Source organism: Amblyomma maculatum, chromosome 1 (assembly GCF_055883805.1).
Source record: "Amblyomma maculatum isolate TAMU_Amacu chromosome 1, ASM5588380v1, whole genome shotgun sequence".
Lineage (NCBI taxonomy): Eukaryota > Metazoa > Arthropoda > Arachnida > Ixodida > Ixodidae > Amblyomma > Amblyomma maculatum.
Window position 1 is genome coordinate 372226244 of NC_139344.1, and position 26593 is coordinate 372252836.

At 42.9% G+C, this 26593-nt stretch overlaps 2 protein-coding genes across 2 annotated transcripts in view; one reads left to right on the forward strand and one right to left on the reverse strand.

The window, feature by feature from the left end:
* Positions 1-23257, reverse strand: LOC146208201 (uncharacterized). The gene is made up of 3 exons (XM_084591842.1): positions 22952-23257; positions 20589-20652; positions 1-304 (listed from the first exon to the last, which is right to left on the reverse strand). The coding sequence occupies exons 1-3, from the start codon at positions 23213-23215 to the stop codon at positions 213-215; spliced, it is 420 nt and encodes a 139-aa protein (XP_084447968.1). The 5' UTR covers positions 23216-23257; the 3' UTR covers positions 1-212.
* Positions 1-26593, forward strand: part of LOC146208200 (carcinine transporter-like) — a 74748-nt gene that overhangs the window by 38345 nt on the left and 9810 nt on the right. The window lies entirely within an intron of this gene.

The window sequence follows — 26593 nt, forward strand, 5'->3', positions numbered from 1 at the left end:
TTAAAAAAGCCTGCACATCGACAAATGTAGGTTTAAACAGCACTTTTTATTGGTCTTTCTTAAATATTCCAAAGGCTCAAAGCCCTCCTAATAAAAAATGGCACTTACAGCTTACTAAGTTTGTGAGGCTTCACAGCAATTTATTCTGGCATTCAGCTTCTAGGCTGAGTTGAAGATGTCACGGTTCCCTGCTCGTTGTGCCTGCCGTCCCATTACTTCACTGTTACGAGCCATCGCTTGATTGCTGCCGTGGTCTTCCTGGAGAGGACGTCACTCAGGTACATGCTGCCTCTCCTCAGGCATCCTAGAAAATATACGAAAGAAAATATCAGCCTTCATTCCGTATTCATGTGAATTTTCTAGCCTGTTAGAGAGATAAAAGGCTGCCACTCAAGCAATTATAAGGACCTTCAGTGGGATCAGTGGTGATGTAGTCATCGGATATATTTTTACACATATACTGCTTGTGTAAGCAAATTTGATCCAAGGGGGAAAAAAGACATTTCCGAGGCAGGGGAAGGAAATCAGATACATATATATCGCTGGAAGCTACCTTGAGCGCCACAGAAAAGGTTTTGTTTGGAATCCTTAATTGACATTAGTTACCTAAATTACTGATTAATGACTTACACATTAAATGGTGTTGCTACTGTGAAGAGTACCGGCACAAACCACGTTTCATTATTTGCGATAAAGAACCCTCACGTCTGCATTTTGTTCCCCAGTACAATAGGAGACCACGAAAATACAAAATCAGATTGCCGGACAATACAATTGCGGCCTTGGCTTGGCTCGACAGCCCTGTGTAGCGGTAGACCTATAAGTTGCCTATGGTTTCTTCGTGCGCGCCAGCACAACCATTCAACAAGACCGTATTTGTAATTTACAGCTTAAAAATAATGTTCCACTCATTTATATCCTTACCGCTTTGTAGTCATTATCCGCATTGCAAAGTTCAACACGCTCACTGTAACTCGCGCCTTCATGTGCGCCAAAGGGCCGACATGAAGCAACCATTACCCGCATATCACCCTTACTCATGCATGGGGCCAGCCATCATAGCGGCAGGTTGTTTCGTCCGCTCAAAATCATGTTGAGAGCAGCGCAATTGAGGTGCGCGAATGGGCTGGTAACGGTTTCGGTATCTACATAACCCTGAATTTTTCTGCAGACGGAAAAAAGGTACACATGAGGCTTCTAACCGCAAATATTGAAACAGGGGTTTCCGAATGTGCTCACCGACTCTGTAAGTCTTGTTTATTGTCTAAAGTGAATATTTAGTACTTGGAGCGAATAACCTCACTTTCTTATGTACAAAATAAAAATTTACTGCGCTGTGCGAAGTGGCTGCCAGCAATGCGCCACCAATGGTTTATTTCTAACCCTTGTCTCAAGCTATCGGGCACAGCAGGTGTAATGTACCTTGCATAAAACCTGCATGAGAGCATATTAATGGGTAGATTTGTAAGCTTTAGATTTCACTTACAAATACTACGAGAATCGCGTCACTGCGGCCTTTCTTTAAAATTGACACGTAACAGCGCAATATATGTGGCTAAAATAAAGTACTCAACACATTAATTCAGCTTCGCAAGTGCAGCTGTAACAGAAAGTGAGGGCTGGAGACACTGAAGGTGCGCCTAGCTTTCAAATTTTCTTAGATGGCACAACCGTTCGAAATATGTAATTTTAAAAATAAGCCCTTGATAGTGGCTTTCCCACAGCGTATATATGGGTGCCTTAGATAAGAATTATAATCGAGGTCCCATGACCATCTTTAGTTTCCAATTAAATTTTTGTATGTGATGGGCAAATATCTACAAACAAAGAAATTAACCTTAGCCTTGCAAGATAAGGCGCAGTTTCCTTGAAAACAAAAAAAAATTGTACGGTATATCTTTAGAGGTAGAAATTAAATGCTGTTTTTGCCATTTCAAAACGTTGCAAGTTTGGATACCACTATTTTGTCATCTATGTTTTACTCACTAAATATATGCAAGTTTTACATTTACAAACAATATTAGAAACCATTATGTTTTTGTAGTTGAGTTATTAAAAAATTGCAAACTTTGCTTCAAGAGCAATGGGCTGCAGAAATATATATTTTTAATCTTATATGCTGGAATATGATGCTTAGGTTGGTTGCACTAAATATGTTTTCACTTCCTAATGCATGTTCTTAATTCCAAGCAATTTTTGTAGCTCCAGACCGCTAGGTGTGTTCTCCACAACTCATCAAAATTGCCCAAAATTCGAAAACAGCAGTAAAGGGTAAATTTGCTGCAAATAAAAAAAGGATCATCTTCGATTTTCATTCAAATCCCGGTCAAGAATCTTCAGTGCCTCAAAAATATTACAGACTAAAATGTGTTGCGTTATATTGTTTAAAAATATAACGTTGAATATTAAACCGAGTGCTTGTCCTGATAATGGCCAAATTCAGCCTGCATTCTTGCAAGATCCAATAATATTGTGGCACTGAAGCTATCTCTAGATTATCTAGGTTCCATTCTTTATTTCTAAAAAAAATTTCAAGCTCTAGATGTTTTTCTTCTGCATATTATATTGAAATCGGGCAAAATTTAAAAAAATGGTAAAATAAGGAAAACTGATTAGAATTGAAGAAACTGCCGCAACATCGATTTGTATCAAAATCTCTGGAAACAATGCGAAGTACTTTGTTAATACGAGTCAGTAAATATATTCAATTCTGCAAAATGAAATATTAGAAACATAAAAATGCCTGTTTTTATTCTATAGATGTGTTATATGGCTCCACCTTATGGAGTAGGCATCAAATCTTCAATTTAGTATTTGCTGAATTTAGTTACATTTTACCTTAAGTAAAATTTAAAGCCTTGTCAGCGCTTATAAACCCTTTTTCTGCTTGTCGGCAAAGACTTAATATAGCTTAAAATGGAATTAATTCGCTATTTCTGTCAATTTCATGACAGAACGCAAGTGAACTGAACTTTTTCTCTGTTCTGCACTTTTTTATTGCTAGGTGCAGTAGTATTCAATCAAGTTTATTAATATTGTATTCCATTCCTCAGCTTTGACCATAACTAACAATACTATAAATTTGAAGGGGAAATGAGGGTGCTCGTTATAATACATGAAAGAAGCCAACAGTCGGCGAGGCCGAGGAAAGCGTTGGGGATGGTACTTTTATGTCTTTTTTTTAACGTTTACTTGGATAATCAGAGAAATTATTAATGTAATCTGACTAGGGGAAAGATAATTAAACACAAAGTAGAAGAAAAACGTGCTGATGGTTGGAACCGAACCCACGACCTCCGTATATCGCGTCCGGTGCTCTTACAACTGAGCTACATCGGCCGCTGTCCCCCCGCTACTTTCTTGGGTATTTATGTTGTCTGTATACGAACCTTGAGAGTGTTCACCAGTGCCACCCTCAACTATAGCGGCGGACGTGGAACGTCCTTTGTTACCGCCAGCGTCACGTAGAATGTGATCAATCAAGAGCGAGGGCGAAAGCTGCGCTAGAACCCTCTTACGCTACCTATGGCTTCAAGACTGCCAGAACCGAGACCCCCGTACGCTACAAGCAGATCAATTAAGGGGAAATGAGGGTGCTCGTTATAATACATGAAGAAAAGAAGCCAACAGTCGGCGAGGCCGCAGAAAGCATTGGGGATGGCACTTTTATGTCTTTTTTGTAATGTTTACTTGGATAATCGCGATATTCCGAGGTCGTGGGTTCGGTTCCCACCATCGCCACGTTTTTTTCTTCTACTTTGTGTTTAATCATGTTTCCCCTAATCAGATTCCATTAATTTCTGTGAGCAGTCACGTAAGCACCGATCGCACACGGGGGCTGATGGGTCTTATTGGGCGTGGTTCGGTCAGCTGCCCTCCACATGTGCATACCGGGGCAAGAGCAATTTAGTGATAGTGTGGTTCTGTTTTGTCGCGCCATATTCACGAAGCGTTGACTGATTTTTGTTGTGTATGTGGTGTCCGCAACAAAGTTGAATGCAGCAGCGGTGACCAACGGCTTATGCGATGGGTTTAGCAGCTAGAGGACGCTTTTGTCGGGCAGAATGCCAACGCGAAGCGGGCAAGCATTACCCAGTTCTTCCTTCAAAAATCAAAGTTTAGTGTTTCCTGAGAGTTCCTTCATGTTTATTACAAAAGCTCCCTTAGTGCAGTGGAGCGTTAACGGGCGTAACGGGCCGAGGGCCGCCAAAGCATTCCGCTCGGCGCTGTCGCGCTCAGGTTCTGGGTTTGTAGAAAATTTTGCATATCACCCAGAAGCAGCTTGCCGTCCTAGTTTTTTTTTTTTTTTTTCGTGAGCGAAGTTGGTTTTCCTAGTCCGATTTGAGCGAAGAACCTGCAGACGCTCACTTCTTCTGATCCGTGCATATATGAGCGCAAAGCTTGGTAGGGTAGTAAAGAAAAATAAATACGCTAGTGTGGGTAGATATTTTCTAAAGGAGCAAGAGGAAGTCATTGCTTCCATCGCAATGTAGTAGCGCACCGCTGAGCTGTGACCTTTTTTTTTTTTTACACGCGATGCGTTACAAAAACATTCATCACCGTTTTGCCATACGTCATGCTGTTTAGTGTTGAAAGCTGGATATAGCATAATTGTACTCCCCCTGACTGACCCAATTGACCTTCATTTTCCCAGCTAGGGAACTGGAGATTGCGGACGCTTTATTAATGTGTGGAGCTATCAACGGTAGCTAAGGAGTTCAGCTCGGCTCTGCTCTCCTTGTCTGAGTTTTTCTTCCTGTTTTGACGTGTAAATAGTGTATATAAAACTTCTTTGCCAGCTCTACCTGCTGCTCCTCGTCCGATGTCTTGTCCGCCTGATCACGCTACCCAGAAGCCTTGGCCCCGAACCTGATCGCATGAAGTCGATGGTTCCGGTGTAATGGTCTGCACCTCCAGTCCTGACTCTGGTACAGTAAGTGCACGGTCCTTCTCTTGGAACATTGCCAGGTTTTACAACTTGTAGATATTTGTAAGCTTCGGCAAATGAAGGGTGGTTTTAGAGGCAGATTGGTTTCCTTTAACCACATAGTACAGGGACTTGCCATTGCTGCACTAGTCATGGACTGAAAAAAGTTGCACAAACCGGAGCTGGTTTTAATCTTTGGGGAATTGGGCATTGACTGTGGGCCCACCTGCAGAAAACCAGAACTGATTAGGGCAATTGAAGACATCGGTGCGGACGCGGAGGAGATAACAGAACGTTGGGAGCTTATTCAAGAGGAGTTAAAGAAGGCTGAGGAACAGGAGAAGCTCAAAAAGGATCTTAAAGACGAATAGAATGAAAGAGGGATCGAGAAAAAAAACAGCATGATCTGCAGTTAGCACAGGCAGAACACACTGGGAGAGACACCAAGCTCCGTTGTGAGTCAGGAAGCATCAAGTGTTAAAATAAAAAAACCTCTTGCTACCGTACAAACTAGGAGAAGACATAGGGCTTTTTCTCTTAAAGTTTGAGTGGGCGTGTGAAAATGCTGAGTTATCATCCGAGTTTTGGCCCCAGAAACTGCTGACCATCCTCCCATGTGAGCAGCCCAAGTGCTTGCTCGGTTGACAAAAGAAGGAGCGGCCGACTAAGCTAAAGCAAAGGCAGCGCTTCTCAAAAAGTACCGCCTATCCCTCAGATGCGTTTTGCCGCCGGTTCAGGGAAACGAGGTAACAACGTAATCAGTCGTTTCCGCATTTCGCTTACAATCTGAAGGCAGACCTGACAGAATGGTAAAAGAGAACAGGCTTTCGGAACTCATGTCAAAGTATTAGAAGTGATCTGCCTGGAACAATTCTAGAGCTGTCTAAGAGCAGAAACGTGTGTGTGGTACAAGGCAGGCCGGGAAAAAAAAGCTTAGAATGTGCAGCAGACCTGGCCGAAGAATGTCATGCTAGGTGGGAAACAGAGTGATCGCATTCTCGGGGAAACCCTAAAGCAAACTAAGTTTCTGCGAACCCAGACTGGAAACCTAGCAAGCGGCACCTTGGAGCGAGACGAAAGCCACAGGGCAGAGTCGAGTAACTGCCCTAAAGTGACAGCCGACAAAGGGAAGGAAACCGAGAGAAAAATCTGTCTGTTTCCGATGCAACGAGCCCGTTCACTTTGCCAGCACATGCTCCTGCATGTGTTCTCTTTTGTTCTCAGATCAAAAAAAACATGCGCCTGCTAGTCATACCTAAAAGATGCAGGTTAATGGGAAGCATTGTCAGGTTCTGAGAGATTCCGCGGCCATCATGGACGTAATCCACCCCACATACGTGAAGGCAGCTGACTTAACGGGGGATTGTGCATGTATTAAACAGGTTCCGGTAAAGAGTAGCGCATGTGTGCCAGTCGCACGTGTCAGATAAGGCCCATTTGGCATTCTGGAAATAGAGGCAGTGGTATCACGGAACCTGCGAGAGCAGTTTCCGTACCTCTTTTCAAACAGGTCAGAACAGATGCTGCAGGAGGAAGGTCGTAGCTTCGGTGACCGAGCCGTCCAAGCGCTCACTTGATTGAAAGCCCGCGAAATTGCAGCTGAACTAAGCCGAAAGAAGAATGAGCTTTCTCTCGCGATGGGCCAGGCAGTAGCAAACCAAGGTAGCGTCAGGTTCTGGCGAAGTGGCTCAGGTCAGTGACAGAGAGGACTTAGAAGGCAGGGAATCGGGCACCATGTCCCCGAATGAATCAAGGGAGATAGCGTCTATTGTAGTGCAGCCACGTGTGGAACCTTTGTTAGCTCTGGCAAAAGTCGATAGACGATAGCAGCCGAGCCGTAAAAGACATGGTAAAAATGAAGATAAATACAAAAAACATTTGTGGTGAACACCCTTCCTCCCAAGTGTGGCACAGCTTCACAAAGGCCAACCTAGAACGCACCAAGCTAGGGTGGCTGCGGGAAAAAAAAAAAAGAATGCTGCGGGCGATTGAGCGGCCGAGGATAGAATGAGTATGGGAGAAGAATAGGAATTAATGAACATACTGTAGGCATGAAGTGCACGTCATAGCCATCGTACAAAAATTTGAAACCGAAGAAGCAGTCTACGTATTCTAATTCTATAGGAAATCATTTGGGAGTAGAAAAGAGCAACTTAATAAGATGTGCATGGTTCTTAAATGAACAATATGTATACAAATGGACGGTTGAATATTCACAGTAATGGTGTGTTGTGCTAGAATTCTTTACAGCCGTGAGACCGCAATAAATATTACTCATATTGCTCTTAGCTTTAAGCTCAGGCATTGACAACTCTATCCAAAGAACCGACTGGTAGTGACAGGTTGTTTACAGCTGTTGATGAAAACATAGGCCATCATGATATTATTGCAAGCATATTTGCTCCTTTTTGTACTTGTTTATTACAAGCAAAACTTAATTTTGGTCCCTATTCCTAGGGACGCTGCACCTCTTACAACACCCACTGTTCAGTCGCTTTCATTTAAGGCACAAATGCGCCACTGCTGCTCGGTACCTTGGATGAGGTTTTCAATGGGGTTACCTCTGATATCTAGCAATTGCTGTAATATTTATACCAACTACTGCAGGGAAAAAAAAAGGTAACACTGCATCACTGTAACTGCTGCATGCACCTTTAAACGTGCCTTAACTTTATTTCCTATTCTTATAGACACATGACCTCTTGCTATTGCTTTGTTCAGTAAGCGATCATCTTTCATTGCTTCAATTTCTATCTCTCCAACCCTTTCTTGTTGCTCCGGGTGTGATCATTTGATTTCATTCTTCAAATCATACTGGTTTATCACATGTGAAGGATTTAGCCTATACATAGATGCTTTTTTTTTTAGATGCGCATAAGGACTGTTTTCTACATAGAAATGAATCGATTGAGTTGTATGACTGGCGCGAAAACCGACAGTTTGGCACCCCCAAAAGATCTGTGTCCTGTGGTTGGAAGGGGAATAAAGAGGAGGATAATCAGCGGAAAAGCCTGCCTAACAAAAGGTAGCACTGCATCACTAACTGCTGCATGCACTTTAAATGTGCCTTATATTTATTGCCTATTCTTATAGACGGTGGACCTCTTGCTATTGTTGCAGTAGGCAACCGCATTTCATTGCTTTAATTCTTATCTCTCCACCACTTTCTTGTTGTTTCGAGTGTGATCATTTGATTTTATTGTTCAAATCATATTTTATCACGGGTGAATGATTTCACCTACACATACATGCTTTCATTTTTTTTTAGGTGCGCATCGAGAGTGTTGTCTACGTAGAAATGGATCGATTGAGTTGTATCACTGATGCGAAAACAAACAGTTCGCTACCTCCAGAAGATTTGTATCTTGTGGTTAGAAGGGGAATAAAGAAGAAGATAATCAGTGGAAAAGCCTGCTTAAAAACTTACAAAGATGGTGCAAAAGCGAAATGCTGATCAGGGTGAGGGTCTGATTACTTCTGTTATCCCACTTCACTTGCTAGGTAATGTGACTGTATATGAAGTACCTGAGTGTATTTTGTGGTATACTCGCTGAAAATTGTGTATACACTAAATTTTTCCTCGTTCGATTATTTTGAGTGATGCACGAATTGGAATAAAACGAAGTCATCCACACATCTAATGCCCATAGACATTAGATGCATGGATGAGCTCATTTATTGTGTTTCGATGTAAACATGCCATAGTTTGTCGAATATAGTAATAGGCTAAAGTCGACTTTTTTACTGTTAAATGGAGTAATACATATGCTCTATATCATAGCATTATTTGACTATAGTTTGTAACTGCTCTTTCTTAAATTGTATTCTACAGAGTATGCATGTGTCATCTCGTACGTCTATTTAAATAGCGAACAAAAAAAAAAACACGCCTATCACTTAAGAAAGCACAGTTTTTTGTCATCTCAAAAAGTTGCACGTTTGGAGGCCTGCTGCTTGCGCACTAATTTTTGTCATCCATTGTTTTTTACTCACCAAATCAACGTAATTTATAAAGGAAAGAAGCCAACAGTCGGCGAGGCCGAGGAAAGCATTGAGGATGGCACTTTTACGTCTTTTTTTTTAATGTTTACTTAGATAATCCCAGAAATTATTAATGTAATCTGATTAGGGGAAAGGTTATTAAATGCAAAGTAGAAGCAAAAACAATGGGCCGATGGTGGGAACCGAACCCACGACCTCCGAATATCGCGTCCGGTGCTCTTCCAACTGAGCTACATCGGCCGCTGTCCCCCCTGCTACTTTCTTGGGTATTTATGTTTTCTGTATACGAACCTTGAGACTGTTCACCAGCGCCACCCTCAACCATAGCGGCGGACGTGGAACGTCCTTTGTTACTGCCAGCGTCACGTAGAACGTGATCAAGAGCGAGGACGAAAGCTGTGCTAGAACCCTCTTACGCTACCTATGGCTTCAAGACTGTGTAATTGTAATTTTTTATAATTATAATCATAAGCAAATCGCTTTTCATCATAATAATTTTGGTGGTGTTACGGAGAACACACATACCAGCATAGAGCTCCAGATTCTGCCTTAAATTAACACTATAACCTGCGTAATAAACACAATGTTTTAGTGCAAATAACATAACGCATTACGCCAGTATGTAAGGTTGAAAATCAACATTTTTGTAGCGCGTTGCTCCTGAAGCAAAGTTTACGATTTTTTACTAAATCAACTGAATTAATGAAACAAGCTTTTAATACTTCCTATACAAATAAAAGTTACGTTGATTTGGTGAGTAAAAAACAATGGAAGACAAAAATTAGTGCGCAAGCAGCAGGCCTCCAAACGTGCAACTTTTTGAGATGACAAAAAACTGTGTTTTCTTAAGTGATAGGCGTGTTTTTTTTTTTTTTTCGGGAAAACTACGCCGCATCTTGCAAACCTAAGGGCCTTTCCTTTGTGTCGAGACATTAGCCCACGACATAGGAAAATTTATTTAAAATAAAATGGTGATGGCACCACAATTACTGTTCCTGTCCGAAGACATGCATATTTGTTTCCATTTCGTCTCTTTAAACAGGCTCGTTTAGGCAATGCGGTGAATAAAAATATCGCATATATTAAAGATTTCTGCGCTACGCGTTATACCTAAAGCCACCTATATTGTCACAACTGTTATTAGTTATTTGTAGCTGAAACAACAACACAAAAGGGACAAATTTTTCGCTAGTTAAATAGACGTACGAGATGACACATGCATACTCTGTAGAATACAATTTAAGAAAGAGCAGTTACAAACTATAGGCAAATAATGCTATGATATAGAGCATACGTATTACTCCATTTAACAGTAAAAAAAGTTGACTTTAGCATGTTAATATATTCGACAAACTATGGCATGTTTACATCGGAACACAATAAATGAGCTCATCCACGCATCTAATGATCTTGGGCATTAGATGTGTGGATGACTTCGTTTTATTCCAATTCGTGCATCACTCAAAATAATCGAACGAGGAAAAATTTAGTGCATACACAATTTTCAGCGAGCATACCACAAAATACACTAAGGTACTTCACATACAGCCACATCACCTAGCTAGTGAAGTGGGATAACAGAAGTAATCAGACCCTCACCCTGATCAGCATTTCGCTTTTGCACCATCTTTGTAAGTTTTTAAGCAGGCTTTTCCACTGATTATCCTCTTCTTTATTCCCCTTCTAACCACAGGATACAAATATTCTGGGGGTAGCGAACTGTTGGTTTCCGCATCAGTGATACAACTCAATCGATCCACTTCTACGTAGACAACACTCTCGATGCGCACCTAAAAAAAATGAAAGCATGCATGTGTAGGCGAAATCATTCACCCGTGATAAAATATGATTTGAACAATAAAATCGAATGATCACACTCAAAACAACAAGAAAGTAGTGGAGAGATAGGAATTAAAGCAATGAAAGGCGGTTGCCTACTGCAACAATAGCAAGAGGTCCACCGTCTATAAGAATAGGCAACAAATATAAGGCACATTTAAAGGTGCATGCAGCAGTTACAGTGATGCAGTGCTACCTTTTGTTAGGAAGCTTTTCCGCTGATTATCCTCCTCTTTATTCCCCTTCCAACCACAGGACACAGATCTTTTGGGGGTGCCAAACTGTCGGTTTTCGCGCCAGTCATACAACTCAATCGATTCATTTCTATGTAGAAAACAGTCCTTATGCGCATCTAAAAAAAAAAGCATCTATGTATAGGCTAAATCCTTCACATGTGATAAACCAGTATGATTTGAAGAATGAAATCAAATGATCACACCCGGAGCAACAAGAAAGGGTTGGAGAGATAGAAATTGAAGCAATGAAAGATGATCGCTTACTGAACAAAGCAATAGCAAGAGGTCATGTGTCTATAAGAATAGGAAATAAAGTTAAGGCACGTTTAAAGGTGCATGCAGCAGTTACAGTGATGCAGTGTTACCTTTTTTTTTCCCTGCAGTAGTTGGTATAAATATTACAGCAATTGCTAGATATCAGAGGTAACCCCATTGAAAACCTCATCCAAGGTACCGAGCAGCAGTGGCGCATTTGTGCCTTAAATGAAAGCGACTGAACAGTGGGTGTTGTAAGAGGTGCAGCGTCCCTAGGAATAGGGACCAAAATTAAGTTTTGCTTGTAATAAACAAGTACAAAAAGGAGCAAATATGCTTGCAATAATATCATGATGGCCTATGTTTTCATCAACAGCTGTAAACAACCTGTCACTACCAGTCGGTTCTTTGGATAGAGTTGTCAATGCCTGAGCTTAAAGCTAAGAGCAATATGAGTAATATTTATTGCGGTCTCACGGCTGTAAAGAATTCTAGCACAACACACCATTACTGTGAATATTCAACCGTCCATTTGTATACATATTGTTCATTTAAGAACCATGCACATCTTATTAAGTTGCTCTTTTCTACTCCCAAATGATTTCCTATAGAATTAGAATACGTAGACTGCTTCTTCGGTTTCAAATTTTTGTACGATGGCTATGACGTGCACTTCATGCCTGCAGTATGTTCATTAATTCCTATTCTTCGCCCATACTCATTCTATCCTTCTCGGCCGCTCAATTCCCTGCAGCTTTTTTTTTTTTTTTCCCGCAGCCACCCTAGCTTGGGGCGTTCTAGGTTGGCCTTTGTGAATCTGTGCCACACTTGGGAGGAAGGATGTTCGCCACAAACGTTTTTTGTATTTATCTTCATTTACCATGTCTTTTACGGCTCGGCTGCTATCGTCTATCGACTTTTGCCAGAGCTAACAAAGGTTCCACACGTGGCTGCACTACAATAGACGCTATCTCCCTTGATTCATTCGGGGACACGGTGCCCGATTCCCTGCCTTCTAAGTCCTCTCTGTCACTGACCTGAGCCACCACTGCCTGGCCCATCGCGAGAGAAAGCTCATTCTTTTTTCGGCTTAGTTCAGCTGCAATTTCGCGGGCTTTCAATCAAGTGAGCGCTTAGACGGCTCGGTCACCGAAGCTACGACCTTCCTCCTGCAGCATCTGCTCTGACCTGTTCGAAAAGAGGTATGGAAACTGCTCTCGCAGGTTCCTTGATACCGCTGCCTCGATTTCCAGCATGCCAAATGGGCCTATTCTGACACGTGCGACCGGCACACATGCGCTATTCTCTACGGGAACCTGTTTAATACATGCACAATCCCCCGTTAAGCCAGCTGCCTTCAAGTATGTGGGGTGGATTACGTCCATGATGGCCGCGGAATTTCTCAGAACCCGACAACGCTTCCCATTAACCTGCATCTTTTAGGCATGGCTCTAGCAGGCGCATGTTTTTTTCATATCTGCCAAAGAGAACAAAACCTTCAACTTCCTGCATGTGTTGGCAAAGTGAACGGGCTCGTTGCATAGGACACAGACTGATTTTTCTCTCGGCTTCCTTCCCTTTGTCGGCTGTCACTTTAGGGTAGTTACTCGACTCTGCCCTGTGGCTTTCGTCTCGCTCCAAGGTGCCGCTTGCTAGGTTTCCTGTCTGGGTTCGCAGAAACTTTTAGTTTGCTTTAGGGTTTCCTCGAGAATGCGATCACTCTGTTTCCCACCTAGCATGACATTCTTCGGCCAGCTCTGCTGCACATTCTAAGCTTTTTTTTCCCGGCCTGTCTTGCACCCACACACACGTTTCTGCTCCTAGACAGCTATAGAATTGTTCCAGGCAGACCAATTCTAATACTTTGTCATGAGTTCCGAAAGCCTGTTCTCCTCTTTTACCATTCTGTCAGGTCTGCCTTCAGATTGTAAGCGAAATACGGAAACGACTGATTCCATGTTACCTGGTTTCCCTGAAACGGCGGCAAAACGCATCTGAGGGATAGGCGGAACTTTTTGAGAAGCGCTGCCTTTGTTTTAGCATAAACGGCCGCTCTGTCTTTTGTCAGCCGAGCAAGCACTTGGGCTGCCTCACATGGGAGGATGGTCAGCAGTTTCTGGGGCCAAAACTCGGATGATAACTCAGCATTTTCACACGCCCACTCAAACTTTAAGAGAAAAAGCCCTATGTCTTCTCCTAGTTTGTACGGTAGCAAGAGGTTTTTTTATTTTAACACTTGATGCTTCCTGACTCACAACGGAGCTTGGTGTCTCTCCCAGTGTGTTCTGCCTGTGCTAACTGCAGATCAAGCTGTTTTTTTCTCGATCCCCCTTTCATTCTATTCGTCTTCAAGATTCTTTTTGAGCTTCTCCTGTTCCTCAGCCTTCTTTAACTCTTCTTGAATAAGCTCCCAACATTCTGTTATCTCCTCCGCGTCCGCACCAATGTCTTCAATTGCCCTAATAAGTTCCGATTTTCTGCGGATGGGCCCACAGTCAATGCCCAATTCCCCAAAGATTAAAACCAGCTCCGGTTTGTGCAACTTTTTTCAGTCTATGACTACTGCAGCAATGGCAAGTCCCTGCACTATGTGGTTAAAGGAAACCAATCTGCCTCTAAAAACACCCTTCACTTGCCGAAGCTTACAAATATCTACAAGTTGTAAAACCTGGCAATGTTCCAAGAGAAGGACCGTGCACTTACTGTACCAGAGTCAGGACTGGAGGCGGAGACCATTACACCGCAGCCATCCACTTGATGCGATCAGGTTCGGGGCCAAGGCTTCTGGGTAGCGTGACCATGCGGACAAGACATCGGACGAGGAGCAGCAGGTAGAGCTGGCAAAGAAGTTTTATATACACTATTTACATGTCAAAACAGGAAGAAAAACTCAGACAAGGAGAGCAGAGCCGAGCTGAACTCCCTAGCTACCGTGGAAAGCTCCACACATTAATAAAGCGTCCGCAATCTCCAGTTCCCTAGCTGGGAAAATGAAGGTCAATTGGGCCAGTCAGGGGGAGTACAATTATGCTATATCAGGCTTTCAACACTAAACAGCATGACGTATGGTAAAACGGTGATGAATGTTTTTGTAACGCATCGCGTGTAAAAAAAAAAAAAAAAAAAAAAAAAGGTCACAGCTCAGCGGTGCGCTACTACACTGCGATGGAAGCAATGACTAGAAAAGTAATATCTACCCACACTAGCGTATTTATTTTCCTTTACTACCCTACCAAGCTTTTACTAAATTGTCTCGATGCGCTCATATATGCACGGATCAGACGAAGTGAGCGTCTGCAGGTTCTTCGCTCAAATCGGTCAAAACCTAGGACGGAAATTGAGCAGCCCAAAGCCTTCTGTGATTGGCTGCCTAGCGAGCTGCTTCTGGGTGATACGCAAAATTTTCTACAAACCCAGAACCTGAGCGCGACAGCGCCGAGCGGAATTCTTTGGCGGCCCTCGGCCCGTCACGCCTGTCAACGCTCCACTGCACTAAGGGAGCTTTTGTAATAAACGGAAAAGAACTCTCAGGAAAAACTAAACTTTGATTTTTGAAGGAAGAACTGAGTAATGCTTGCCCGCTTCGCGTTGGCATTCTGCCCGACAAAAGCGTCCTCTAGCTGCTAAACGCATCGCATAAGCCATTGGTCGCCGCTGCTGCATTCAACTTTGTTGCGGACACCACATACACAACAAAAATCAGTCAACGCTTCGTGAATATGGCGCGACCAAACAGAACCACACAATCACTAAATTGCTCTTGCCGGTATGCACGTGCGGAGGGCAGCTGACCGAACCACGCCCAATAAGACTCATCAGCCCCCGCGTGCGATCGGTGCTTACGTGACTGCTCCCAAGGTGAAAAACGGCTGCGTCTGCGGGAGTTTTGTATTCACTCTTTGAACGTGACTGCGTTCGGCACTTAATATAAGAACAAAGCGCTCGCTTGGAGCCCCTATCACTTTTCGGTAATGACCTCTGTCTTCGATCTTTGCGGTCAAAATTTCGACATATCCGCATTATGCCCGAAAAATCTTCAAGATAAACGGGAGTTAATACATAGTACCTATGGGAGGTGAAAGCGCAACGTGGAAAATTTTAACTTAACCGATTTTTCGAGATAAGCGAGTTCATGTTAACGAGGGTTTACTGTATTTTTTTTTACTCACATACCTCACAGGCTCCAACTGGAGTATTATGTGAGGGGGGTTACATAAAAACCTGGGGTGCAAAAAGAAGCACTAGGACACAGTTACTTGAACATTGTTATACAAATAGTTAACAGCCAACCAGAAAGTTTAATGCAGTTAGAAAAACTTCAGATCAAGAGCTGAGCACCCCAAAAATCAGCCATGCAAATGACACACTAAGAATGCATTTTTAGCAAATAGAGTCACTAGCCGCTATTTACAACACTGGAATTAAGAAGTGAAGCTCTCATTTCCTATTTCTGTTGGTTTATTTGGCCGTGCAATGCAAAAGAAAATACTCTTGGTAATGATATTTTTACTTCCATGACCACAAGCTATATAAACATGTAATAAAAGGAAGTGAAGGAAAAGCCCTATGCTTATGCGTAGCAGACTGTGCACAAAATATCATGCAGTGGAATGTTTACTTCATGTGCCTACACTATGTACAAAGATACTGTAAATGTCTACCTTCTGGCTTCTTAAGTGTTATGGACAGAAGTCTGCCATCAAGGACAAAATTTACTGGACCACTCCACAGCAGCATATCATGCACACACCCATGGTAACACACCAGGTGACGAGACTGGCTCTAGGACCATGCATGTCCTTCGTTACCAACAAGCGTGCTTTTTTTCTGTCACTGAGTAGCTGCTTATTGATTGCCAGGGGCATGCTGCAAGGCACTGTTGCAGCAGTGGCATTCTGCTGACTCACCAGTGCGAGCAGGTGCCTATTGTTCCCTTGCTCGGCCACTTGCACACCATTGTGATAATGCACATCTTCGGTACTGTGTATTAGCATAAATACACTGCCGCATGCAACGCATTCATTACAAAAAGTTCGTCTGCACGTCGCTGCTTCTTTATATTTGCACAGGCAGACAAGATGTTGCAAACTTGAGCATGCACTGGGGAGCACCTATACACAATACCAATGAATCAGGGTAATATTGTAGATAAAAACAAAATATAGAAAACTAGCTGTGTGGGTATTGCTCATAATTGCTCAAGATATCAATTGCATCTGTCCATGAGTTATCACTTATGCAAACACCTGGTGCCGAATTCTCTAAGGTGCTGTATGTTTGGTGACGACCCCTTAAGTGATGCAATAAAAATACCAACCATTTTCCTTGTTGGTAGATCATTTAATATGTAGCTCTATGCAAGGAGATATATCACATAGCAACATGGAATGTAAGATCTATGACGCAAGGTAAACTGGATATCGTCAAGCGAGAAATGGACAGATTGAACATTGATATCTTGGGTATCAGCGAGCTCAAGTGGACCGGAATGGGAGAATTTAACTCCGGCGACCATTATGTCTTTTATTGTGGGCACGAATCCAAGAGAAGGAATGGGGTCGCTCTCATAGTAAACAGAAGAATGGGCAAAGCAGTGCTAGGGTACAACCCCAAAAACGACCGAATGATTTCACTTCGGATCCAAGGTCACCCTTTCAACATAACAGTTATCCAAGTCTATGCACCGACCACTGCTGCTGAAGAAGCTGACGTTGAGAGATTTTATGCGGACCTACAATGCCTTTTAGACCGCACCCCATCATCAGACGTCGTTTTTCTCATAGGAGACTGGAATGCTAAGGTCGGGAGTGAAGAAATATCCGGAATTACAGGCAAGTTCGGTCTTGGTGAGCCAAATGAAGCTGGGCAGAGGCTAGTAGAGTTCTGTCAAGAAAACAACCTGACCATAGCGAATACTCATTTTCAACAGCACAAGAGGCGCCTGTACACATGGATTTCACCGGACGGTCTGTACAGGAATCAGATCGATTATATTATTTGCCGGCAGAGATGGAGAAGCGCTATACAAGCAGTAAAAACAAGGCCTGGGGCCGATTGTGGCACCGATCATCAGCTTCTTGTTGCCAAAATTAAGCTTCGATTGAGGAAAACGCAGAAAACTAGAAGGCCTTTCAGATTCCATTAGAATATGCTGTGGAAGTGAGGAATCGATTTCAAGAATTACATCTAGAAGACAAAGAGCCCGAAGAGATGTGGACTGATGTTCGTGATATAATACAAGAAGTTGCTACTAAGGTAGTTCCAAAGCAAAATAAATGCAAAAAAGCAAACTGGTTATCTGAAGAGGCTTTGCAAATAGCTGAGGAAAGGAGGATGGCAAAAGGTATGGGGGAAAGAGAAAGATACAAGGTTCTCAATGCGGATTTTCAGAAAATAGCAAGGAGAGATAAGAATGCCTTCCTGAACATACAGTGTCAAGCAGTTGAGGACAACAGCCAATTAAGGAACACAAGAGCTCTGTATAAGACAATCAAAGATATCAAAGGAAGCTTCTGTGCTAAGCTGGGCGTGATAAAGGACAAACGAGGCAAGGACCTCACTGAAGCCTCAGAGATAAAGAAGAGGTGGCAGGAATACACAGAAGAACTGTACAAGAAGGACCCGGATGTGCAAACCCAACATAGGACGGTTGTGATTACTGATCTCGAGCCGGGCATCCTGAAGAGTGAAGTTGAATGGGCCTTAGCCAGCCTTGCTAAGAACAAAGCTAGCGGAATTGATGGTATTCCAGCTGAGTTGCTTCAAAACCTCAACCACGACGCTGTTAACACACTGCATACATTATGTCAAAAGATTTGAACAACCCTGCAGTGGCCACAGGATTGGAGGAGGTCAGTTTACATCCCCATTCCAAAGAAAGGCAGTGCGAAAGATTGTTCCAACTACCGCACGATTGCGCTTATTTCGCATGCTAGCAAGGTGATGTTAAAAATCCTGCAAGGTAGGCTGCAGCAGTATGTGGATCGGGAGCTTCTGGACGTGCAAGCTGGGTTTCGCAAGGGCAGAGGAACTAGAGACCAAATTGCCAACCTTCGCTGGATCATAGAAAAAGCAAGAGAGTTCCAGAAACCCATTTACTTCTGCTTTATTGATTATGCGAAAGTGTTTGACTGCGTAGATCACAGCAGATTGTGGCAAGCTCTCCAAGAGATGGGAGTTCCAATTCACCTCATCTGTCTCCTCAGGAACCTTTATGAAGGGCAAGAGGCCACAGTCAGAACTGGGCACGGTCTTACTGATTGGTTTCCGATTGAGAAAGGGGTGAGGCAAGGCTGCATACTGTCGCCCTGCCTATTTAACCTATATGCAGAGTGCATCATGAGGAAGGCCGGTCTGGACGAGTCTTCAGCTGGAGTGAAGATTGCTGGAAAAGGTATCAACAACCTTAGATATGCGGATGACACCACTTTAATGGCAGAAAGTGAAGTGGAACTCAAGAGACTTCTGATGCGCGTACAAGAAGAGAGTGAGAAGTTTGGGCTTAAACTGAACATTAAAAAGACGAAGATCATGGCGTCTTGCCCTATCAAGTCCTGGAGCATCAATGGTCAAGAAGTGGAAGCTGTGACAGATTTTCTGTTCTTGGGCGCCAAGATTACCTCGGAAGGAGACTGCAGCCATGAAATTAGGAGACGCCTGCTTCTGGGAAAGAGAGCAATGGTTAGCCTTGACCGCCTAGTAAAGAGCAGAGACATTAGTCTGCCAACCAAGATCCGTATAACCCGTGCTATGGTCTTTCCAGTTGTGATGTATGGATGCGAGAGTTGGACTGTGAAAAAGGCTGACCGCCGAAGAATTGACGCGTTTGAATTGTGGTGCTGGCGAAGACTCTTAAGAGTTCCTTGGACTGCCAGAAGATCAAATCAGTCGATATTGTCGACCATAAACCCTGACTGCTCATTGGAGGGTCAAATTCTAAAGTTAAAGCTCAGCTACTTTGGTCATCTGATGAGAAGAGAGGAGTCGCTGGAGAAAGATTTGATGTTGGGAAAGGTTGAGGGTCACCGGAGAAGGGGTAGGCAGCGAACGCGATGGTTAGATGGCATTCTCGAGGCATTGCAGATGAAGCTATGTGATGTTAAGATAGTGAGAGACCGGAAAGCGTGGCGTGACATGGTCCATAGGGTCACGAAGAGTCGGACACGACTGAACGCCTGAACTGAACTGATTGCAAAACTACATTCATGAGAACTGTGGCAGTGTCCGTTCATATTGATATGCATGGAGTGTGGTGGCTCATAGAGGCACAACTGCTTTTTGCGACATTTGAATCAAATTAGCAGATAAGGAAGCTTGGGCAAGTTGGTGACAGTATTCTTGGTACCAGTGGCCTAGCCAGAAATATTTTTCGGGGGTCTTATACAACAGAATACAACAGACAAAACAGACCAACCAGAAGGGGAGAGCGGGGAAAGGAATGTGGGTACAATGTTCAGAGAATTTCCTATTGTTCTCAACGTTACACTAACTTATGGTTTCTGCTTGTATATAGATCCCAAGTACTAAATTGAGACCACAGTTCTCACCTGGCCCTTAAAATGTAAGGAGACAGTAAATTACCATTTCAGAAATGCGCTGTTTACAGCACTGCATTTGTTGTTTTATTTTCCTAATATGGCCTTTTAATAAGATGCGGTTAAAAGTGCTGAAGGCAAGCATAATCATAATTGCATAAAAGCTCCCGGGTAAGTGCATGAGACGCGCCTGACCATGCCAATTAGTCGGCGGGGTGCCAGTAGTGCAACAAGAACCTAGAAGCACATTCTTGACGACCAATAAGAAGCAACCCGAAGCATGAAAATTGGTATGCTTTAAGGGAAGGATTGGGCATGCTCCCAACATTGGCCTTGTCACAAGGCGTCTCACTGTTAGAGTATGTGCAGACATCTAATTAATGAGCAGCAAGTAAAGTTTAGGAAAGTAACCAACATCTTCAATTTCTTTTCGACACTAAATATTGCTAAGGACAATGAAGATGAAGCGAGCTGTGGCACAGGCATAAGCACTTGCTCCAGGCCTGCTCCCATTATTAAAAAACATCCCATCCCATCACCATTGGTCATGCTCTTTCTTCACTAGCTTCCCATCCTGTAACAATGTTTTTCTAATCCTTAGAGACAGGTAAAACTCAACACTGGGGCCCCAAAAGCCCTTCAAAAGAGGTATTCCAGCTGTACAACATCATGGCTAAGCCAGCTGCCAAGCAGCTCACTTTGGGACTGCTGCAGGTACCACTTCTTACATAACAGCAAAAGCAGAAGGCAATATTCAGAGATAAACACAGGGGTTTCAATCCTCAGTGCACTTACCTCTTGCTTCTCCCTGCCCTTCCGCCATGTGCAGGGTGGGTATCCAATTCCAATTCAATATTCTCTGTGAACACATGCAAACAGAAACAAGTCAAGTAGAGTTTGCAACCTCGTTATAGGTAATTAACAAGAAGCTGATGTTTGCAAGCTTACGTCATGCACTGCACTGCATCAATGCCAAACACTTTTTACAAGTGACCCACATTTGACAACTCCTTGCATGCAAGCTACAATGAAAAACATTGTTTACAGCAAAGAGAAAGCCTTAAAAGAGCTTCAAAATGCTTGTTAAGCACATTGTTCTGCCTCTTGGTTACGTAGATAGTGACACTATAACTGGTGGTTGTTTTGTGTATTATCCAGCGTTTAATGCTTTAAGTTGCTCCCGAAAAATGAGTTCGGGCCACTGAGGGTGCTGGCACACAATGGCCGTTTTTGGCAGCGGATGTGTTATCACTGGGTAGGGGTTTGATGATTGGACGAACAATAAATTCACAGCTAAACGGGCTCATAAGTAAATATATGGTTTGTCATATTTTTGTATTTTCTATAGTATCTACAAAACCAGCATGCTTGCTTTCGTCAAAGTACTCCAAAGTATTACAAAAAAGTAATCATTGCTACAGGCTCTGGCTATTCTGCCTCGGGGAACTTTGCGTCTCTCTACATAAATGGCTTTGGCAAGTATAGCTACCCTCTATGCACATGCAAACTCTTGCCTAAACAGCTGGTTTCTCGTAGGTGATATCTTGCTGAATTCTGCGCTGCCATGAGAACGAAAACTAGGCAGCACCATGCTAATCGAGCAGCGAAGGCAGTGGAAAAATATCTTTTCATATATTTCCCTCTCAGAATGAGTGAAAAAAATATGGATGGAAGCTCTTGGCATTCACGAGCCTGACGCGGCGGGTGTGCTCGGCACATTTCACTCGAGCACGCCCTCGAAACTACTTTGAAGGTTCACCAAAGATTTGGCATTCGCTGGCTACAAGCAACGGCGGCAACGATGCGACGCGGTGCTGGCGGTGGCAGGCACTCACACAAAACATCGATTGAAAAAAGTAACTATCGTGCGCATTAGCTGAGCAGTGAAAGCTCGTTCCGATCGGAGCCTATCGATGTTCATACATAATAGAGTTTGCAATGTTTTCACTGCTGTTCTTTTCTCAAAAACTCACCATCACGAGTAACGTCCCTGGCAGCAGCTCACTGTGCTCTCGCCTGTCGGCTTAGTTTTCAGTCAGATTAACGCGCATGAGCACACTTATTGAGAGCTTACATCCCTTTGAATTATTTATAATATTGCATTACTATCGGCTGCATGGATTGTCAGCGCCAGGTTACAGTGGAGCACAGGAAGGTCAGCGAAATTTACAAGTGCACCATTCCTTTTTTTTTTTTGCTTCATTGTCACTAGGAAAAAATACTGAGGTATTTACATCTATGGGACACGAATTTCCTTTTTTCTTGCCAAAGCGTCTGTTGACGCAACACGGATAAAATGTATTTTCAGCCAATCCTGCTGCTGCTGTTTTTTTTTTCAATGACTTGAACCCATGCATGCCAAATGGAATTGATCAAAAACTAAAATGGGAATTTATCACCTGCGTGCTAGGTGCTTTTTTTTTTTTTTTTTGGAATGTGAACCTCTTGATTTTCCCTCGCAGGACGCAACTTCGGAACGCATTCACAGGAGTGAACCAGGCTGTACTCTTTGAAGCAATGAAGCAATACGTCTTTTGAATGCATCTTTGCAATAGTTTGATACCTTGCTTGAATTTGCGCAACTGATTTAAGCGTCATCCTCAGCATTACTGGAAATGTCTCACTGCCCTTTGAGGTGTGCAGGCAATTTAAATATTAAAGCCATGAAATATGAATGTACACAGACAAAGCCTCTATTCACTGAAGATGGCCGCATCAAATGCAAAGCTGGTGGCACATCTGATGATGCCGTGGGCTGTAAATTGTTGGAGACTCCAACCTCCCCCCCCCCCCCCCCCCCCACCCTCTACTGCTGCCTTAGCACAAACCCCGATAGGTACTACATACAACTGGGAGCCGTGCGCACCGCTCTGAAAAAGTCTCCGCAAGCCACCAGCTGACGGCCACTTGCCCCCCCCCCCCCCCCGTGCTACGTAACGTGCGTCCCGATACATACAACTAGGCGCCGTAAACAGCTAGCCACCAGCTGACGGCTACTTGGCTCTTCCACTAGGGAACCCAGTAACTCAGCTTCCGACAATAAAGTTTTGTTTCTCTAGTGACGCGCAACTGCTGTTACTGCTAGCCCTACTGCCATTGCAATAAGAAACAGGAATAGGGAAAAGGTACGCCCATGCAAACATAGTTACAGCACTTACCTGCCAATTCTTCACCATTTCCATGATAAAATTTCTTCTCTTGCGGTCATCTCCTGGCATGCCAACACCAGTAAGCCTGCCTTTCGCAGCATTCTTTGTAGTCTGTGGCTTGTATGCTTTCACAGGCGATACGTTCACGAAAACTTTCCCCTGTCGTCGCATACCGCATAGGCTATTGTGGAGCTTCCATGCCACGCGACAAACTGCCTGCAGGCAGTGACTGGCAGATATGAAACAGTGAATACTTGCGTACAACAAGAGCATCGCACGCCATGACCGCGCACAAACACCGCCATTAACGCAGCCTCCCAGACTCTCTTGGCTACAGGAATGCCTAAAGCTTTGGATGGCTCTGGCTTCGTTCGTTTTGCGACGTGATATCGTCTGCTACTAAATTATCGTCTTCAGACAGGAAAACCGGTTAGGTCAGATATTTGTCATGTAGTTTTAACAGATAGGAAGCACTTGCTGCTATTTAAAGTAAAGAAAATTATCATTTTATTACTGATGTCCACCGTGGTCATATGGCCAAAGGAAACAAATATACACTCTCATAATCACGGAGGTTAACATAACTGCGCGTTCACATTACCCCATTTTCTATGCGCTTTGGTGGAGGACGTGTTGCTCATTAACGTGTGCATTCATAGCAGCATACATACTACCGCGGTATTATTATATCACGTGATGCAAATTTTGTGCTATTATTTTTTTTTTTTTTTTTTTTGTGACCACCACATTACTGCGAAAGGCGCGGTCGCGATTCTACTGTACATTATACCATATATAGTGTATATATCTTTATTTTCTTATTTTTGCCTACCTTGTCCTTTCTCTCTGTCGCTCTTCTTTGATTTCCTCTACCGCTTCCTTACTATCCTTTTATTTTCGCCGCCTCAGCCAGGTGCTGCCGGGGATAGCAAACATCTTTTCCTCCCTTTTTGATATCTAATGATAAATAACCACATACTACTGTTTAATTTTTGTGGCACAGTAAGTCGATCTAACGTCGTTACCAGCGTAATTTTGCAGTAAATCTAAGTGCCCCAGCATATGTTAAGTTCAGTATCCATGCATTAAATGTACAGTCCAATACCATCCCAGCTAAAATCGAAGGGTTGGTCCCCAGCATGGTCTTAGAATGGCGCAAACTGTAACGAGGCGCGGAGACGAAGTGTTGTCGCGTTTCATGCCTTTAATATATAGCTTTATTTGCATGCAATGCTGCTATGTTCAAGTCCGACTTGCAGACTGCCACTTGATATATGACTTGATTCATACAGCTGCACAAAAATGAAAGTTTGAAGCCATATCAAGCCCTGTATGCCCGATTATATTAGCACACATTTTTTACCATAGGTTTCCTCTGCAAATATATGACCATCACATTAAATGCTCCTACTTCGATTTTGTCTCATTGCATTCAGCATTAACTCAGGAAAACAAAGTATGCAGTTACTATACGTCCTGTTACTATACTTAATCCCTCTCTCATAACATAACGAGAGAGGTGTCCCTTACAAGGATTAGGGCCCTTACCCCATCGGTGACATGCCGACGGGGCTCTGAAGAGGATGCAGTGCAGAGTACATGCCCTAAGTGTACAAGGCCAACTGCCGAGGTGGGTCTTCGCCACCTTTTATGGACGTGCCCAGGAATGCAGCCGTCAAGAATAAGACAACTACAAGAAGTTGGACTGTCGGCTACGAGGGAGGAACATTTACACGTGTGGCTAATGGACAATATTAAGAGCCGGAGCTTGCTCCGGTTTCTTGAAGAAAATAGACTGCATGACTTCCTTTAAGAAGACAGCCTCATTCTATGCCACATGGCAAGCCTTTGAATAATAAAAAAAAAAAATGAGTGCACTTCTGGGTGACCATTTTCCTACTAGCGAAATGCAGGACATGATGGGGGGGGGGGGGGGGGTGGCATGGTCAAAAATTGTCAAATTTACAATAATTTATTTCTCAACTTTTGATGTGAAATTTTTCTCGCAATATTTTCACATCTGTCTGAATTAAACAAGGCAAGGGAGCAAATAATACAAGTTGAAGTTCATATACATATATGTAAACAACACTGTTTTATACAACTCTGTTATCATTGTAGTATATGCTCTGACACATTATTGACCTGAGATGTACATGCCACTACCAACCGGTGGCGAGATGTGGCTCCTATTTTATATTGTGCTGTGCTATTCAGGCATCCTTCCCTAACCGAATTTAAAGTATTTCATGCTGCTTGTTGATGCAGTATTCATACTACTTTTAGAAGAGTTGAGTGAAGAACAGCTGCAGCATACTGGTAAGTTGAAAAATTTTATTCAGCTATGTTGTTTCAATATTTTAATAGTTCACGCTTTTCTAACAATTATGCATGACATAAAAGAGATTAATAAGAAAGATACATACGACATATTTCAAAATGTACAGGGATTGCAATCACTGGCTTCAATTAAACTAAATGAGAGCTGTAAATATTGTCATTTACACATTCCTCGGACAAAGCAATTGCTGGATGTCACAACATAATATGTCACAACATAATAATAGTAGCTGTTCAAATACTAAGTAACAGTTGAGCTTGCACTCTTGGTGGATTTGCCCCTCTACAAAGGATCAGTGGTTAGGGCACTTGATCGCTGTGCCCAAGGATGCAAGTTCAAACACAGGACATGACTGCTGCTTTTCATTGGAGATGAAAAGCAAGGCACCCGTGTACTGCATGACACCGGTGCACTTTGAAGAACCCCAGGGGGTTGAAATGACATGGAGCTGTTAACTGGTATACGTCTACCATTGTGGATATCGCACATTAAATAATGCAGTGCATTTTACAAGGCGTGATTTCAGTTAACAAGGTATCACTTCATTTTAATAGAGATAAAAAATTTGTTAAGCCATGCAGAGTATCAAATTTGATATTTGTCGGACAATTGAACTAACCAGAATTCATGTGTGAGATTGTGCATGAAGATGCCGATGTATGCTTTATAGTCATATTTTAGCATATAGCTAAAATGAATAATATTCCCCAGGAAAATAAAATGGGCACCCAGTCAAATACAGCAAATCCTATCACAACAGGCTAAACAAACCCAACTTTCCTGCCTTTGCAATTGTTTTGCTTATTGCACAGAATGTTTTGCCAGTGCTAATACATGCTTTATTTGTTCATTTCTGTGGTGCAGGTCACTTGCTACAGGAGTTTGTTGGATGAAGACTCTATAACCGGCAAATGATGATATTCAATCTGCATCAATTGCTTCACCTCGTAACAGCTATTAGAAACTTTGGATATCTGTGGGGACATAGTGTTTTTGTTTTGAGAATGGGAGTGGCAGGCTCATTAAAATGATAACTGGTGCAAAATGGGTGCCAAATAAGGTGGTGGAGAAGCTGGTAATGCTACAACAGCTGTAGCTCAACACTTCATTCCTTTGAGAGATAAGTGAAAGACCTCATTAATGCCATGCTGGCTAATCCACTGACTGCTACAGCTACACACATATTGATGGAGCATGTTTTCTTGGTCATGCCAACTGCACACCTAGCCTGTCAGCAGAGGCCATCATTTTGATGGTACTAGTACTATTTTTCTTTCTAAGAAACTGGTTTGCATTGGTAGTACACACAG